The following is a 16,609-nucleotide window of genomic DNA, read 5'->3' on the forward strand; positions in this document are numbered from 1 at the left end:
AGCTTTTTTATTATAATAGTGATTATGAGGTAAAAAACTCTTTATAATACTAAATACATACTAATTTCGTAAATTACAATTAAGAAATTACGAAACCTTCATTTTTGCAGGACGAAGAACGCTCTTAACCATTTATTTCTCACATTTCATACGATTATATTATGTTAAGCAAAACTCGTAATAAAGTAAAAAATGAATGCGGAACTTTTGCATTTAAGCGACCGCTTATAATAATTATGTACTTTTAGTAAATTCTTATTCAGTATTATATCAAACATCGATAAGAGAAGGCAATCAAAATCAAAATGGAGTATAAACCAAAGAAAAATATTGTACTCTTACGTCCAAATACTGTCGATTATGTTTATAAGAGTATTAATTTAAGCAAGCCAGGTGAAATGGAAGATGCTATCAGAATGTTACGGGATTGGATCGAAAAGCAACCCCATTTTAAGAGAAAAGACTTTTGTGAGTTATGTTTATTGTTTATTTTCTTTTACTGGAAATTTTTTACAACTTAGTTATAAAGCTTATCCTATATCATTGTCTTAGGTCACCAATCTAAAAAGCTTATACTGACTAATTCATTTTATTTATAGAAAATTTATTTCGGACACAGAATACACATTACACACGCAGTATTCAACCTCTTTATTTCGAAGTATTTTTCTTAGTTAAGGCTTATTAGACCACCCAATTTTTAGGGACCCTAACCCTAACTAAGAGTGGTGTAATAAGACTTAGGGAGTTAGTGTCCCGATTTAGGGCGATCGGGTCTGCCCGATCTGCCTAGCTCCCTAAGCGCCCTGCAGATTGGGTAATGTAATAACGTTTAGGGCGGTTAGGGAGCTCAGTTGCCGCGTGACTAGTGCGTGGAGTGGCTGCTTTTGTATGTAAGGTGTCACCAAACTTCCCTACTACAGGTTTATATAACTTAAAAGGGAAGTTCCAAATGTTTGTGATCACACCGCCATGTTAACAAATAAATTGTTTAAATCAATTGTTTATTTAATTGTTTTAAAACTCAACAAGTGTTCAAATATTGTTCTGCACCTACTCTAATTAATTCATTAAAACTCCCGGTTCAAGCACGCTTAGTATTTGCATATTTGAAAGCTTTTCACGTAACCGCAAATACTCTTTCACCCAGATCTTTCTCTTCTTTTTTTAATATTTGTTATTACGTCAACGGTTGCCACTGCTACAGCAACTTTTTGAAGTTTCAATACTGACGGCGGCATAATGTAAAATGCAACAATACGTTTATCTCTCTAGACATTCGCGTATAAACTGAGTTAGGGCCAAATTCGCAGAGAAGTGTAATAAGCGCCACACTAACTAGGGAACACGCCCACCCTAGATGCAGGGCACTTCATATCGGGTAGTGTAATAAGCCTTTTAGTAGGACATACTTTGGAGAATTACTACCTGCCTTTTAGAGCAAATAAACAATTTATTAGTTTTAGGTTTCTACTACGTACATAGCTTTACTCTTCTATGACCATTGCACTATCTATTTAACTTTGATTACAGCTGACAACTTTCTGCGTTCTTCAATTATCGTCGCAAAAGGATCAGTTGAGAACGCGAAACAGAAACTTGACAAGTTGTGCACTCTACGCTCCTTGCTTCCAGAGAGTTTCCGTTGTAATAACGTGAAGGAAGACTTTGCTCACGTGTTTAAAATTATGTATGTGTATTTAATTCATATTTTGTAAGCTAGCTTTCTGGCTGCGACTTCGTCTGTATGGACTAAATGATTTGTACATATTTTTGAAGTGTATGTGTATTAAATTTATTTTTATCTGACTACATGCGCGTGGATTGAACGATTTGTATCTTGGCAAGTCTGTTTACGCTATTAAGGGCTGCACGAAATGGAATCATTAGCGGTTTTTTTTTAATTTTATTGAAGAGCAGCTGTAAAATAATATTATACCATCTACATAATGATTTTTTTGATGTGGAGTAATTTACTAATATTATTTATTTAACGATGACGATACTATTAATTTGGTATTATAGGTAGCTAAGAGACATTTCCAAATATCCATCTTTATGGATAGGATGTTATGCGGATGGTTATGACCATCCGCATAACATCCTATAATATTCTATTTCCGAGAAATACTTCTGAATAAAATGGTCGGTCTGGTACAAAGCACTCCTTGCTCTCAAAGAAATTCTAACTGAAGCGGTTGTAAAATGCATACCAAATTTATTTCCTACTGACATTAAAATCAACCAACAAATTACTTCACTTCAGAAGATGAAACTTCTTTAGGCGCGTTGAGAGTAAAATTTCAGTGTTGCGTCATGGCAATACCGTCACGTCATGGAGTAAGGCGACGATTTTAGTAACTTTGAATCTTGCCAAAGTGCAAGTTTCACTTCTGACACGTGTGCTCTTTTTTTCATCAGTAGATAATGCTTCAATTTGGAATAAAGGAAAAATGTCCTTTTGACAATGTTTTGAACTGGATTTCTTTGTCTTCCTATAATTTATATATATTTATATATTTTTATTTATATATTTATTTAAAAACCATATGTTTTTACAGATACACTTTGATTGACGTTGCACACTTTACACATATTGGCTTAATCTAGGTTTATTAAAAAAGGATTACCTATAGTACCCACACTAGGCAAGCCTGTATCGTGGGCACTGAGACGTTTTACCAAAAAAACAAAATTAGATGTCCTCGGTATGATCAACGCTTATATCTTACACGTACAAAGGCATTTTATCACTTATATTAAATGGTATTTTTTCAGGAAACCACTTATATTACCGCAATTAACGGAAGATCACTGCAGATTGATAACGGTCAAAGTTTACGGGGCTATGGAATCTTCTCATATTTCTGACGCACTCAAATATTCAGTTGTGGTGAGTATTATAATATACATACTAGCTTTCCACGCGGCTTCGCCTGCCTTGTAGAAAACTTAACAAATTGTGTACATTCCTCTTGAAACTGCTTTAAATCAGTTGCGTAGGTTTAAAGATTTAAGCATACATAATATATTATTTCATATATAATATTATTATGTAGTGATTAGTGTAGGTATCTAATCATAATTTCAAAAAAGTTAATTTTAGCAATTAAAATAATTGTAGTAAGTAATATAATTAGTATCCAAATAAAAAACAAAGCTTATTAGCAATTAAAGAACATTAATCAGTCTTAACTATATTAATTAGCAATGAGTACAAAAATATGTTGTTTTGATATTTTCTTAGAAAAATACACCTTCATCGCATATAAATTCCTAAACTAGCTGTGCCCCGCGGTTTTACCCGCATTGCTCCACTCCTGTTGGTCTAAGCGTGATGATATTATACATATAGCCTTCCTCGATAAATGGGCTACCTAACACGGAGCACCGAACGAATTTATCAAATCGGACCAGTAGTTCCCAAGATAAGCACGTTCAAACAAACTCTTCATAATATCACACATCGCGCATATTACATAAGACCATATTTTTATATGCCATGTGAAGCTAATTAACATTTTAATATAATATTTTAATATATGTTTATTATTTTTTTTTTATTTCAGCTCGGTGATTACATGCGACAATGCGACTTTGTTCGCGAATATATTTGTATTCTGGATTTGACTGATGTCAACATGACGAATGTATTAACCAAACTCAATCTTATGGATTTGAGACAAGCTTTCACGGTATATTTTGTGAGTATTCGCCATTTTAATATGGTAGATAATGACACTGTGAACTTAGACTTTAGCACAGAATACTTAATAGAAGATAACGCTAGTGTAAGTTTGAAATCGCGCTTAACGTTATATTTCTTGATATAATACCTATACCTAGCCATATTTATAAGTATCACTGTACCAGTGCAGTCTTTTTTTTACTATATTTAATTATATAGATTCAAGAAGATTTCAAGAAGAAAAAAATCTTAAAATTCTTAAAATTTTCCTTTCATGTTCATTTATCACTTACCATTAGTGTTGCCGCTCGATAGTCCACTATCGATAGTCTATCGATTAACTATCGATAGTTGGGGAAAAGCAATAGTATCGATAGCACTATCGATACTATCGATAGTGTCGATACTATCGATAGTATCGATAGTCCTATAAGCGTAAATACTATCGACACATAGCAATACCATCGATAGTATCGATACTATCGAAGCTCAATATCGAACGAACTATCGATACTATCGATAGTGTCGATACTATCGAAGCTCAATATCGAACGAACTATCGATACTATCGATAGTGTCGATACTATCGATAATATCGTCCCATCGATAGTGACCTTTTTCTCGATAGTATTGCTTTATCAATAATATTATAGTGGATGACAGAGAACTAGATGTTTGGTTATAATACTTTTCAAGTTATCTATTGGCGCTTTGTACAATCCATTTTTTTAGTTCGTTTATTCGTAATCCAATAAACCCATTGACTGACCCATTATACCAAGAAATCGTGAACAATACTATTGCACAATTTACTACTATCGATAGCTCAAAACTATCGATAGTATCAGTACTATCGATAGTATCGATTGTAGTTGCAATATTCAGTAGCAATAGTATCGATACTATCGACAGTATCGATAGTATAGCAACTATTGGCAATCAATACTATCGATTTTATCGATACTATTGCAGTTCATCAATAGTATTCCATGATTAACGCTATCGATAGTATCGATAGTATCGATAATATCGATACTATCGATAGTGCTATCGATATTCTGACTTATTTTCAAGGTCAACTATCGATAGTCAAACTATCGATAGTTCGGCAACACTACTTACCATATACATAAGTTTGTTCTTTATAAATACTGCTACTAGTGACTTATAAATGTACATCACATTCTTAAGTACTAAGCCATCACAATTTCTAATCAATCACCTACTTTCTATACTGACCAATATTATTCTAGGAAGGACACGGGTTAAGATTTAAGGGCATGTATTTCATAACGACGTCCAAACTGGTAGATACCTTGATCAATCTGCTAAAACAAGTCATGAAGCCGAAACTTATAGATCGTATCAAAATCATGAAGTCCTGGGACGAAGTACATGATATCATTGATAAGGACATTCTGCCTGTTGATTTTGGTGGTAATGAGAGGTCGGAGCAAGAACTACATGGTAGGTATTCTGAGTTAAATAAGGAAGGTAATTTTCAATTCACAAACGTATCTTTCTTAATAAATAATATGAACTATTGATGAATACATATGTCGTTCTATTTTTCCACACAAATAAAATATTACACTAGAAAGTGCTTCTGAATCTATACAAATTTTACATCGATTACATCTTAAATTGTACATAAAAAATGATTTGTTTTTTTTTTTTTTATACACAGATGATTGGCTAGAAGAGTTAACCAATGAAGATTTCCAGCAATATCTACGGGATATAAATTCAACCGGGACGGACGAGACTTGCAGACCCTCTTACAAATTCAATGAGGAATATGCTGGAATGCCTGGCACATTTAAACTTTTAACCGTCGATTAAATTAAGAAACATTATTTATACTGGTTTTATTAGTTTAGGTATATTTTAATAGAGGTTTTAGTGAAATATAAATAATGATTTACTTATAGTTTATACCATGGTAAATAATATTCAAAATTCATACTTAAAAGTAGGTACTATATTATTATACATAGTACAAAAATTACTAAATACTACTTATATTATTAAATAGTTATCTAGGTATTTGTTGATGTCTTAGATATGCCATATGAGTTGAACATAATATTCTCGATGTACCTATTTAGTTAAATTTTCTTTGATATTGTTAAATTATTTTTTGATAGAAGGAGAAGACTTACCAATTTATGTGGGTGATTTTTTATGATTATAATAATGATTTGTAAACCAATACTCTATTTGATTACTTTGTGTTTTATTTATGTACAACAAAATATCTATGTGTTAACTGTTAGATAACTATCTGAACCAATCTGCTTGAAAACTTTGCAATCAAATATATATTATTCATAATTTACCTACGTATATGCATTTCTCTTGCATTTCTACATAAAAAATATGATTAATATTTTTGCAAAAGTAATAAAGTAAATTAAGAGTGGTACCTATAATAAAAATGGTATGAAATATTGAAAACGATATATTATCACTTTATTTTGATTTAGATAAATTAAAGATCTTTAATTTTTTGCCTAACAAGTCTTGAGCTTCTCTTAAAACCCTAAAAGAAATCAATCACCATTACTTTATATTTTAAAATTTTTTGCCACTTACCTACGTCATCACTTAATTATCCATACATGACAATAAATCACAATTCACAAGCTTAATACCTACGTAATAAGTTTATTAAAATATATGCGTTCCCACATTTGTTTTTATCGTTTTGTTCATGTTTTGTTTATGAAAATATTATGGTTATAAATCATTTTTTCCCCACGCGAAAGTACTTCATATAAATTATAAACCACTAAAGATTCCAAGGTACAGTCTACTTTATAAATACGATAAATTTTGTTTATTCTAGTTTAGTTATTATAACGTTTAATACGCATACAATATTTACCTACCCAATATTAATTACACTAGTAGAAAATAGCATAATATTATGGATTTTGTTCCAAAAAATTCGGTGTTAAAACTCCGCCATGATTCTATAGAAGTAGCGAAGCAAGGAATAAATTTGGTGCAGCCTGGAAAAATGGATAATGTAGTTGAAATCAGAAATGTTGCGAGATTGGATTCAACAACAACCACATTTCAAAAAGAAAGACTTTAGTGAGTAATCTTGTTTAGTACCTAATCCTACTAATATTATGAACGCGAAAGTTTTTAGGATGGATGGATGGATGGCTGGATAGATGGGTGGGTGGTTTGTTATTCTATCACATAAAAACTACTGAATCAATTACAATTAAATTTGGTATGTAGATAGCTGAAGACCCATAATTATATGATATATGATTTTTATCCCGGAAATCCCATAGGAACGAGAACTTTGGGTTTTTATTTGAAAACTCGGGCAAAGCTGCGGGCGGAAATCTAGGAGGATAAACAGCAGATGAAGATACTGGTTCTTGTGCTTATTACAAACTCGTGCAATGTCCTTTAATTAGAGAAACATAATATGCAATTTACGTTTAAAATTGAAATATTTTTTTTTAATGTATCTATAAGTGATTTATTAATTCATAAGATTATTTCACACGACGTTTGAACACATCAAAAATCAAAAATAAGAAAATTCTGAGCAATTACATACTTTTTTGTCTACATTTTAGGTAAACGATATCTAGAAATGACCATCGTACAAACTAGGGGATCGATTGAACGCTTACAAAACGTTAATGCCACAATATTTTCTATGCTACGATGTTAAAAACGATTTAAAAAAAATGTTTGACGTTGTGTAAGTATTATTTATCATATCATAGTTGAATTATAAGTAGTAAGTGGTCACTCTAGTTTTATACAAACATTAATTGATTTATATTTATCTTTAAAAACATATTAATTTCCTGTTAAATGATTTCCTGTTAAATTCGTAGATTCGTAGATTTTTCATAACAATAGGTATGTCCTCTGCTAGAAGGAAAACAAATAGATGAAAATATGTAATATAAAATAACAATTATTTATACTTATCGGAAAAAATATCTGAAACATGGTTAAATGATAGAATAATATACATCACTCATAGGAAAATTTTTGTACCAAATAAATAAGTTACACTTAATACAAGCTTCATACTCGTTAAGAAAATCAATCGTCTATTGAACTCTATTGTAACGGAGTCTGAATATTAGTACATACATACATATAAAACTCAAAGGTGACTGATATAGTGATCTATCAACGCACAGCCCAAACTACTGGACGTATCGGGCTGAAATTTGGCATGCAGTTTGATGTTAGGACGTAGGCATCCGCTAAGAAAGGATTTCCCGAAATTCTTGCGGGAACGGGGAAAAACGGGGATGCACGTACAAAGTCGTGGGCGGAAGCTAGTTAAGTAATAAATACGTCAAACCAAACAATATTATGTTAATGAAGGTACATTGTAAAAAAATATTAACGGACTTTGAGGTCTCAATGAAGGACAAATACGACAGCCATTGCTTGTATGTACTATGTATAAAAAGTCTCAATTTTCACAGTTCTTATAATATTTTTTTTGTTCAAAGTATCATAGAACAACGCAAGTATCATAATTAATATAATAATAATATTCGATTCATCTGTAATCTATGTTGATTTTTTCAACACATTTTTAAACATTTTCATTGTAAGTAATAAAAACTCGGCCAGTCAATTATTTTTATATGTTTTTTTTAACTTTAAGTCCCTATTTATATGAATGCGATACCTATAAGTAAGTATACGAATAAAATTGGTTTCATTTTTAGCTATTTATGGGAACTTTGAAATAAAATTACAATATATAAGATGAAAATTGACGTTATTGCTAATTAATTGTAATATGGTAGAAAAAGCTATTAAGTTTTGATTTAATATTGTCATAAAATACATAATAAATAGTTTTTATGATCTACTTACCTAATCAGGTCATAAACAAAGATTTTAATACATCAGAAATAAACCTAGATTAACATAATATTAACGTATCCATAAAGATGAATAAAAATAAAATCCTATTAATATTATAAATGCGAAATTTTGTAAGTATGGATGGATGATTGTTTCTCTGTCACGCAAGTAGGTACTACTGACTAAACCACAACCAATTACTATACTATGTACTATGAAATTTGGTATGTAGGTAGCTGAAGAACCAGAATAAGATTTTTTATCCCGGAAATCCGACAGGAGCAGGAACTATGCGAGTTTTTCTTTGAAAACGCGGGCGACGCCGGGGGCGCAAATCCAGTATGTTATAGTTAAAAAAAATTTTAGCTTTATTTTCTTTAAATACAACCATTTTTTTCCTAATAAATTAAAGAATTATATCTAAAAGAGCGCTTGTGTGCCGATAGACTACAGGCCTATGTTGAAAAGGTAATGGGTCATTTGAACCACCAGGTGACCTATCTAGAACGATATAAGAGCAAAAAATTATAAGTTAAAGGTAGAGAAGTAAAGTAAAGGTAGAATAATTTTCAACAAGGGATAGAAATGATGATCATATTACACCCGGAAGGTTTTTCGAGATAAAACATGAAAAAGGCAATAGGGCAGAATAACATCTGGTAGTTTTTTATATCATTTAGTTTACTAGGTACTCACTTAGTTCATTTAACTAACCACATCAATACTGTAATAGTAATACTTGTAAGTACACTTAAATACAAAATATAGTTATTGAGTTCCACTTTCAGTTTAAATGTCAGTCGTTATACAAAAGCTAAAAATAAAACAATATTAACATTTTTATCAATTGTACATTAACATTTTTACTTATTTTTAAACACCAAGTATTAAAGTATTTTTTTAATTTATTTATAAGTATTCATCGTTAAAGTTTTCAAATTTTTAAAGCAGTATCAATTCTGTTTATTGAGAACATTTTTGATACACTGCATGCAACGAAATCTATGTTATTATGTACTGTTATATGTAATCATGAGTCGAGGAACGAGTTTTTTTGTTTATTTTGGTTCTCAAGCGGCTACAAAGTTATGAATCAGTGTATCTTATTTGGCCATTAGAAACGCACATCTCCACAACTTTGATCATGGATTACGAGGCTAGAAAGCAAATTTTATTCCTACATTCCGATTCTGTGAAGGTTGCGTGTGAAAGGGTTAACTTATCGAAACCCGGGGAGATCGATCAAGTGGTGAAATTATTGAGGAATTGGATTCAAGAGCAGCCACATTTTAGAAGAAAGGATTTCAGTGAGTGATAAACAACTTTAATAATTTAGATTCTGTTGCATTTGCATTTTGCTTGCAGTACCGTTTTTTAACGGTAACAGTGTGATTGATGGTGATGCATATGCGTATTATTTCTTTCTTCGTGACGATAATCATTAATCAAAGTGTTTTTAATAATATTTTTTTATATTATTACCTAGTAATATATATATATATATATATATATATATATATATATATATATATATATATATATATATATATATATATATATATAAAATATATATATCCCATATTCATTTCACATTCTATTTAGTTGCTGTGTATTTATTAATAACCTTATATTATATACCTTATGTTTTATAATATTTTGAACTATATTAAATGTATAATATTATAGTTATGTTCAAAATAAGTTCTTTCTATATTCATAGTATATAGATTAAAATTATATACAAATAAAAATTATTACTCAAACATGGATGACACTGAAAATTAAAAACAACTTTTTATTCTAATTCAATATTACATTTATCACGTGAATATCATTAATAATAACTATGCAAAAGAGGAATTGTGAATAATTTACTAAAATGCAAATTGCACATTGTATTTTCATTATTTTAATTATTACATTGTTGTTTCCTGCACTTCGCATAATTGAATCTGATTAGAATGTAATTATTACCCAAGAAGGTAGTAGTTAAATTTATAAAGGAAGCAAAATAAATATAATAATCACAATGATTCAATTTCTTGACATAGAGATATAAAAAAAATATTGTCTAGCACCATGTCTTTTTAAATACCTACATCAAACTGCTTTTCTTCACGATGTAAATACTTATTAATAATCTTAATATTTATTATCCACACCACCATTAATTACCCGTCTACAAAAAGAGTCTACAAGATCTACCTTAATTTCATTGTTCATTTATTAATAGAGCACAGATATAACTTATTCAAATCTCTATTATCAAACTTTATATAAAAGATCGATAAATTCAGGTGATGCGTACATAAAGATGACTATACTCGCCTCGAAGGGGTCAACGGAACGAGCAAAAAAACAATTGGACAAAATGTGCACATACCGAACTCTATTACCGGAAAGTTTCCAAGACTGGGACGTTAGGAAAGACTTCAAACACGCATTTGAAGCTGTGTAAGCATGTCACTATTACTATTACTATTAAATTATATTAATACTACATTAGATTATTGAGTGATATAATACAATTAACAGCAATATATTCGATTTTTTGTAACAATTGGCATTGGATTTGGACCTCTTAGCTTTATCTCTTAAGATACAGAGCTCTTCTAGTCTAAGAGTCAGTGTACATAGCTTTGTAAGTTATAATATTTTGTCAAAATAAAAAAAAAATATTATTTATTTATGTATTTATATTTATATATAGATAAAAGATCACTTATTTCAAGGCAAGGCATGATTTTGCAAAGTTAATGCTAATCATGTCAAATAATGAGAATTATCTATTGTCTATCTAAGAAACTATCAGCTTCTTCTTTCGCTAACATTCATCAAAACCTGTTATGTAATTGTGCTGTGAAAGCTGAACACATTTACGTAAGATTATTATTAGACGCATAAAATCGAATCTAAATTATTGATAACTTACATCTTCAAATCGAACCATTAACTTATTAGTTCGGCAATTGTGCCAATATTTTTTTCATTTCATTTAGTATCTTTAGGGCCGATTTTTCAATGCTTGGATAAAACTTATCCGTCCAATAAATAATTACAGATAATTACACTATAATATTAAAATGTCACGTTAACTGCCAAATACGGGCAATTAGACTACGTTTTAAAAAATTGTAGTTTTATACTTTATTAGCGACCCGCCCCGGCTTCGCACGGGTGCAATGGCGGCCGGCCGGTACCGCCGCAAACGCTACGTGATACGTCCCGCAATTTTTAAATCTGTATTATCTTCGAAAATATTCACTTAAATCATACGGTGTAAAGGGCCATATAGATCTATATTAAATGAACAATGTATTCAAGGTATTTAATTCGTTAAGGATTAATGCTGTATTGGTTAGAATCACTTCGAAAATTAACCATTATTTGTCGTAAAAAGTAAATGACAAAAAAAATGTTATTGTGGGTTATCCTTATGAGATAGACATATACCATCGCGGACTTTTCTGTAGACCTTTTCAATGTGTACAATACTTAGTACATTATTTTGATAAAACTCGTAGGGTTCAGCCTGCGTTTGCAATGTAAGCGGAAAAAATGTAATTATTTACGACATCACATTAGAAACCTCAAAAATAACAGTACTTCTCCACTATTTAATGGATGTTATTATACATATAAACCTTCCTCTTGAATCACTCTATCTATTAAAAAAACCGCATCAAAATCCGTTGCGTAGTTTCAAAGATTTAAGCGTACAAAGGGACATAGGGACATAGGGACAGAGAAAGCGACTTTGTTTTATACTATGTAGTGATAGTGATGATAGTGATGATGATTCGACGAATAAGTTTTATCCAAGCATTGAAAAATCGGCCCTAATATTTAACTAGATAATGTGATAATGATATATTTATTATTCGAACAACTGTGAACAACAATACTTTTTATTCCATTCAGTTCTCAGGTTATTCTGCCAAAATTAACAAAAAATCATCATAGAGTCTTCTTATACAAAGCGTGGGATAATATTAAAGACGCATCTCAGATGTCCAGCAACTTTAAATATTCTTATATCGTAAGTATTTTAATATATTATATTAACGAAAGTGTCGAATGGATGCATAAAATTTACATATAAAATGCTTACAATGAATTAAGGCGAAGTTAAATCGTAATAAGGCGGTTCGTACAGCATGGATACGATATTATGGTGAGTGATTTTAAATAGAAAAATGCTCGAACAGACAAATTGTTTGATAATTATTGTAAACTAGCTTACCGCCCGCGGCTTCGCCCGCGTTTTCAAAGAAAAACCCGTTCCAGTAGGATTTCCGGGATAAAACCTATCCTATATCCTTTCTCGGGTATCAAAATATCTCTATACCAAATTTCATGCAAATTGGTTCAGTAGTTAAGGCGTGATTGAGTAACAGACAGACAGACAGAGTTACTTTCGCATTTATAATATTAGTATGGATTAGCTTTCCGTTACTAGTTACCCTCTATATGTGTGCTAAATTTCATTGTAATGTTGTTGTGTAGGCCTACTAGGTTGTACTATTTTCGTGAAAGAGTAACAAACACACACAGTAGGATAGTAGGATATTAAGTTACTTATTACTAACCTAATTATTTTCTTAAAATGAATGCCTTATTTATTTTCAGATAGCGGAGTACATCAAGCAATGTGATTTTGCATTTGGATATCATCTAGTTATTGACTTTTTGAACATTAATGTTTTAGATCTGATAAACAAATTAAGCGTTATTGAATTCAGACAAAGTTTTAATCTTTATATGGTATGTATTATATAATTATATGATTAACTGTGCGTATTAATATTTGGTGAAACAAGTTTTTATAAAACACTAGCATTCCGCCTGTGGCTTCGCCGCGGCCGTTGTAATCAAACACAAACCCACATACTTCTCGTACCCGGAGGAATCCTGAGATAAAAATTATCCTATATCGACCTACCTCAGGTTTTAAATTATACAAGTACCAAATTTCAACTAAATCAGTTCAGTGGTAAATGTTTGTGGTAAATGTTAAAAATACTATGTAATGACGATTCGAAAGTGCTACTAAATAGTAGTCTAATTGAATAAATGAATGTTTGAGTTTGAGTTTGAGTTTGAGTTTGTTTGGTTTAGGCGTGAAAAAGCGACAGACAGACATAGTAACATTCGTAGTACACATTATTACAGAGAGAGAGAGGGATTAATTAGAAAATATTCAATAATTTCAGGAAGCATACGGCATGAAAATAATAGCCATTCATATTATCAGCACTTCAAAGCTCATAGATACCTTTGTTGCTATATTGAAACAAATACTCAAACCAAAAATCGTGGATCGAATCAAACTGCACAAGTCCTGGGACGAACTACATGATGTACTGGGAAAAGAAGTTATACCAAATGATTTTGGGGGTTATGAAAAATCTGTTAAGGAAATACATGGTAAGTACAGAGTATTTCTATAAAATATATTTATTGCTATTGATTGCATATTAAATAAAATGTGTAATAAATGTTACTAATGGTACTAATAACGATATCTAGTTTGTGATGAGTCAAATATGTATCTATTAAGATACACTAAAATGGTAAAAAACACTGTACCCCAAAAGTGGTTAAAATAAATTTTATCGGAATTGAATACTGAATCAACAAGCCAACACATTTTTATGGTTTAATGGTATTCATATTATATGGAGAAGGGCACAATCTATTCCAGGCCAAACGTATTTATAGGTTGATTTTCTTGATATCTGCGAGAGCAAGCTTTCCAAACTTTTTGCTTGTAAACCTCTGCTCGTTAAGCCTTGTATTAAAAAGATAGTTTTCAATCTCAATACCGTTATGTAATAGTAGATAGTTTCTACTATTATTTCTAATATATACAAAGATATATATAATATATTACAAAGAGTTTAATATTTTTGTAATTTAAGATATTATCTTTTAAATATGTTCCAGATGATTGGGTAGATGAATTATCAAATCAAGGATTCAGGCAATATCTTCGCGAAATGAATTCAGCTTCCACGGACGAATCCAAGCGGCCATCAAATAAATTTAGTGAAGAATACGCGGGATTGCCAGGCACATTTAGAGTACTTAGTGTCGATTAATCAGATATTAGTGTATTATGAAATTGTGGTTTACAAACATTGAGATAATATTAATAGGAGACGACACCGCCTACATCACTTATGTTCCACTCAACATACGTCATGTGACGTATGTTGAGCGGTATTTTTTAATGGTTTTAAAGTGAAACGCATCAAACATGCCTTCGTGTGTGTTACGATATTGCACAAATAATACAAATAATACGGAAAAGTGCAAAGGAATAACTTTCATCGTTAAGTACCTAACTAGATAATAATTTTTAAAACTTAGTTAGAGCAAAAAAATGGCGCACAGATTTTGTTCGTGGTGTCTCCTCCATACGTAGTAATATTATCTCAATGTTTACAAAGTACTTTCTATCGTATGGTGTTATTAAAATAGGAATATATGAAGGAGAAGAAAAAATGTAATATATCGTACACTGTAATATTTTTTTTTTAACTTATAAGTACAATTTAACGACACTGTCTGATCGTATTGTTTTCGTGTTCCAATAAATTCAATAAGTTATTCGTGAAACTATTTCTGTTGTTTCAAATACAATTGTATCTAATCATTTATCAGATTTATATAACTTATTAAATTTTTTAATAAGCTAATTGGTCCCAATAATTATACTTTTTTGAAGCTACTTTTTGTTTAGCACAAATTTCATAATTATCAATTATCAGGTAGAGAACTAATCCCTACAAACCACATTAAACTTTCCTCGCTTTAACGAGACGCAAACTGAAGTGGATTTTAATATTAATTAGAAATTCTAGTGACTGTTGCCTTTTTGCAATGTTCCCGGCAACCACTATTTTGTATGCAAGTAGAAATATTCAGAGGCTTGATAAATAGAACGGGCGATCTTTTTATGTTATTGAAGGTGCATTCGGAAACTTATTTGTTCTGTTTAATATAAATGTTTATTTCTTCTTCTTCTTCTTCTTTGTTTATGGCCTTCCCAATCCCATAGAGGACGGATTCTGCCAATGTCAAGTGTCATGTGTGCACAGATCAAAATTGATCGTTTATATCAATTACTACGGTTATAATGTAGTAACTGAATGTTTATTTAAAACACGTTATATTATGTTGTTTTATTTTATCTGTTTAATATAAATCTATACTAATATTATAAAGCTTAAGAGTTTGTTTGTTATAACGCGCTAATCTCAGGAAATACTGGTCCGATTTGAAAAAATATTTCGGTGTTAGATAGCCCATTTATCAAAGACAGGCGCGGAGCCACGCGGGTGAAACCGCGAAGCGCAGCTAGTGTTTATGTATAAAATACGTACCTAATATATTTTACTAGCTGCTCCGCGTGGTATTACCCCCGTGGCTCCAATCCTGTTGGTCGTAGCGCAAATAAAATATAATGACAACAGCTTTTAGAACGGCATTTGTTAATATTTTATCTAAAGAAATAACATTCCTGCCCATCTGTTTCTTAACTTACCTGTTCATTTGCTCCTGTGATTGCTTCGTTATCGACTTTATTTCCTGAGTCATCGTTTTTGAAGACCACTTGTGTTGTACTAAAGAACCAAAATCAAAACATTAAAGAAAGTGAGCAATAACCAAAAGTAGCAACAGTTAGAAAGCCATTTCATACAGGTGAATGCAGCATACAACTATTATGGCTTGAATGTTACTAGCTATTTACGTTATCTTACTGTGCTCTAAGTATTTTTGCATCTTTAAAGAAATAAGTAGAATGTGAATTTTTTTAACTTTATTGCCATAAATATAGTTATCATCAAGTATTCTGCGTCATTTTTTTACGCTATTACATCGGTATGTACATACATAATTTGAGAGAGTAACTAATTATAAATCCATATTTATAATATTATAAATGCGAAAGTAACTCTGTCTGTCTGTCTGTTACTCAATCACGCCTTAACTACTGAATCAATTTGCATGAAATTTGGTATAGAGATATTTTAATACCCGAGAAAG

General features: G+C 30.8%; 2 protein-coding genes across 2 annotated transcripts; both read left to right on the forward strand.

The window, feature by feature from the left end:
• The first annotated feature begins 305 nt into the window (after positions 1–305).
• Positions 306–5,548, forward strand: LOC149478827 (uncharacterized). The gene is made up of 6 exons (XM_089708963.1): positions 306–468; positions 1,534–1,690; positions 2,779–2,893; positions 3,570–3,704; positions 4,942–5,155; positions 5,376–5,548. The coding sequence occupies exons 1-6, from the start codon at positions 306–308 to the stop codon at positions 5,528–5,530; spliced, it is 939 nt and encodes a 312-aa protein (XP_089565089.1). The 3' UTR covers positions 5,531–5,548.
• A 4,094-nt stretch (positions 5,549–9,642) lies between these two features.
• Positions 9,643–15,576, forward strand: LOC149478828 (uncharacterized). Its single transcript, XM_089708481.1, has 7 exons — positions 9,643–9,864; positions 10,855–11,011; positions 12,479–12,596; positions 13,187–13,321; positions 13,771–13,984; positions 14,504–14,686; positions 15,000–15,576. The coding sequence occupies exons 1-6, from the start codon at positions 9,702–9,704 to the stop codon at positions 14,656–14,658; spliced, it is 942 nt and encodes a 313-aa protein (XP_089564607.1). The 5' UTR covers positions 9,643–9,701; the 3' UTR covers positions 14,659–14,686; positions 15,000–15,576.
• Positions 15,577–16,609: the final 1,033 nt, after the last annotated feature.

Source organism: Colias philodice, chromosome 21 (genome assembly GCF_061535455.1).
Source record: "Colias philodice isolate Cphi_HAF_F1 chromosome 21, ilColPhil1 Martin Lab GWU primary, whole genome shotgun sequence".
In the NCBI taxonomy this organism is placed as follows: Eukaryota; Metazoa; Arthropoda; class Insecta; order Lepidoptera; family Pieridae; genus Colias; species Colias philodice.

Bases quoted from the DNA above. Each gene is read 5' to 3' on its own strand.
- LOC149478828 (XM_089708481.1), top strand. From the start codon at position 9,702: ATGGATTACGAGGCTAGAAAGCAAATTTTATTCCTACATTCCGATTCT. The intron at 13,322-13,770 runs GTATGTATTATA...CAATAATTTCAG, and splicing joins AAAGTTTTAATCTTTATATG to GAAGCATACGGCATGAAAAT. The intron at 13,985-14,503 runs GTAAGTACAGAG...AATATGTTCCAG, and splicing joins ATCTGTTAAGGAAATACATG to ATGATTGGGTAGATGAATTA.
- LOC149478827 (XM_089708963.1), top strand. From the start codon at position 306: ATGGAGTATAAACCAAAGAAAAATATTGTACTCTTACGTCCAAATACT. The intron at 469-1,533 runs GTGAGTTATGTT...CTTTGATTACAG, and splicing joins TTTTAAGAGAAAAGACTTTT to CTGACAACTTTCTGCGTTCT. The intron at 3,705-4,941 runs GTGAGTATTCGC...ATATTATTCTAG, and splicing joins AAGCTTTCACGGTATATTTT to GAAGGACACGGGTTAAGATT.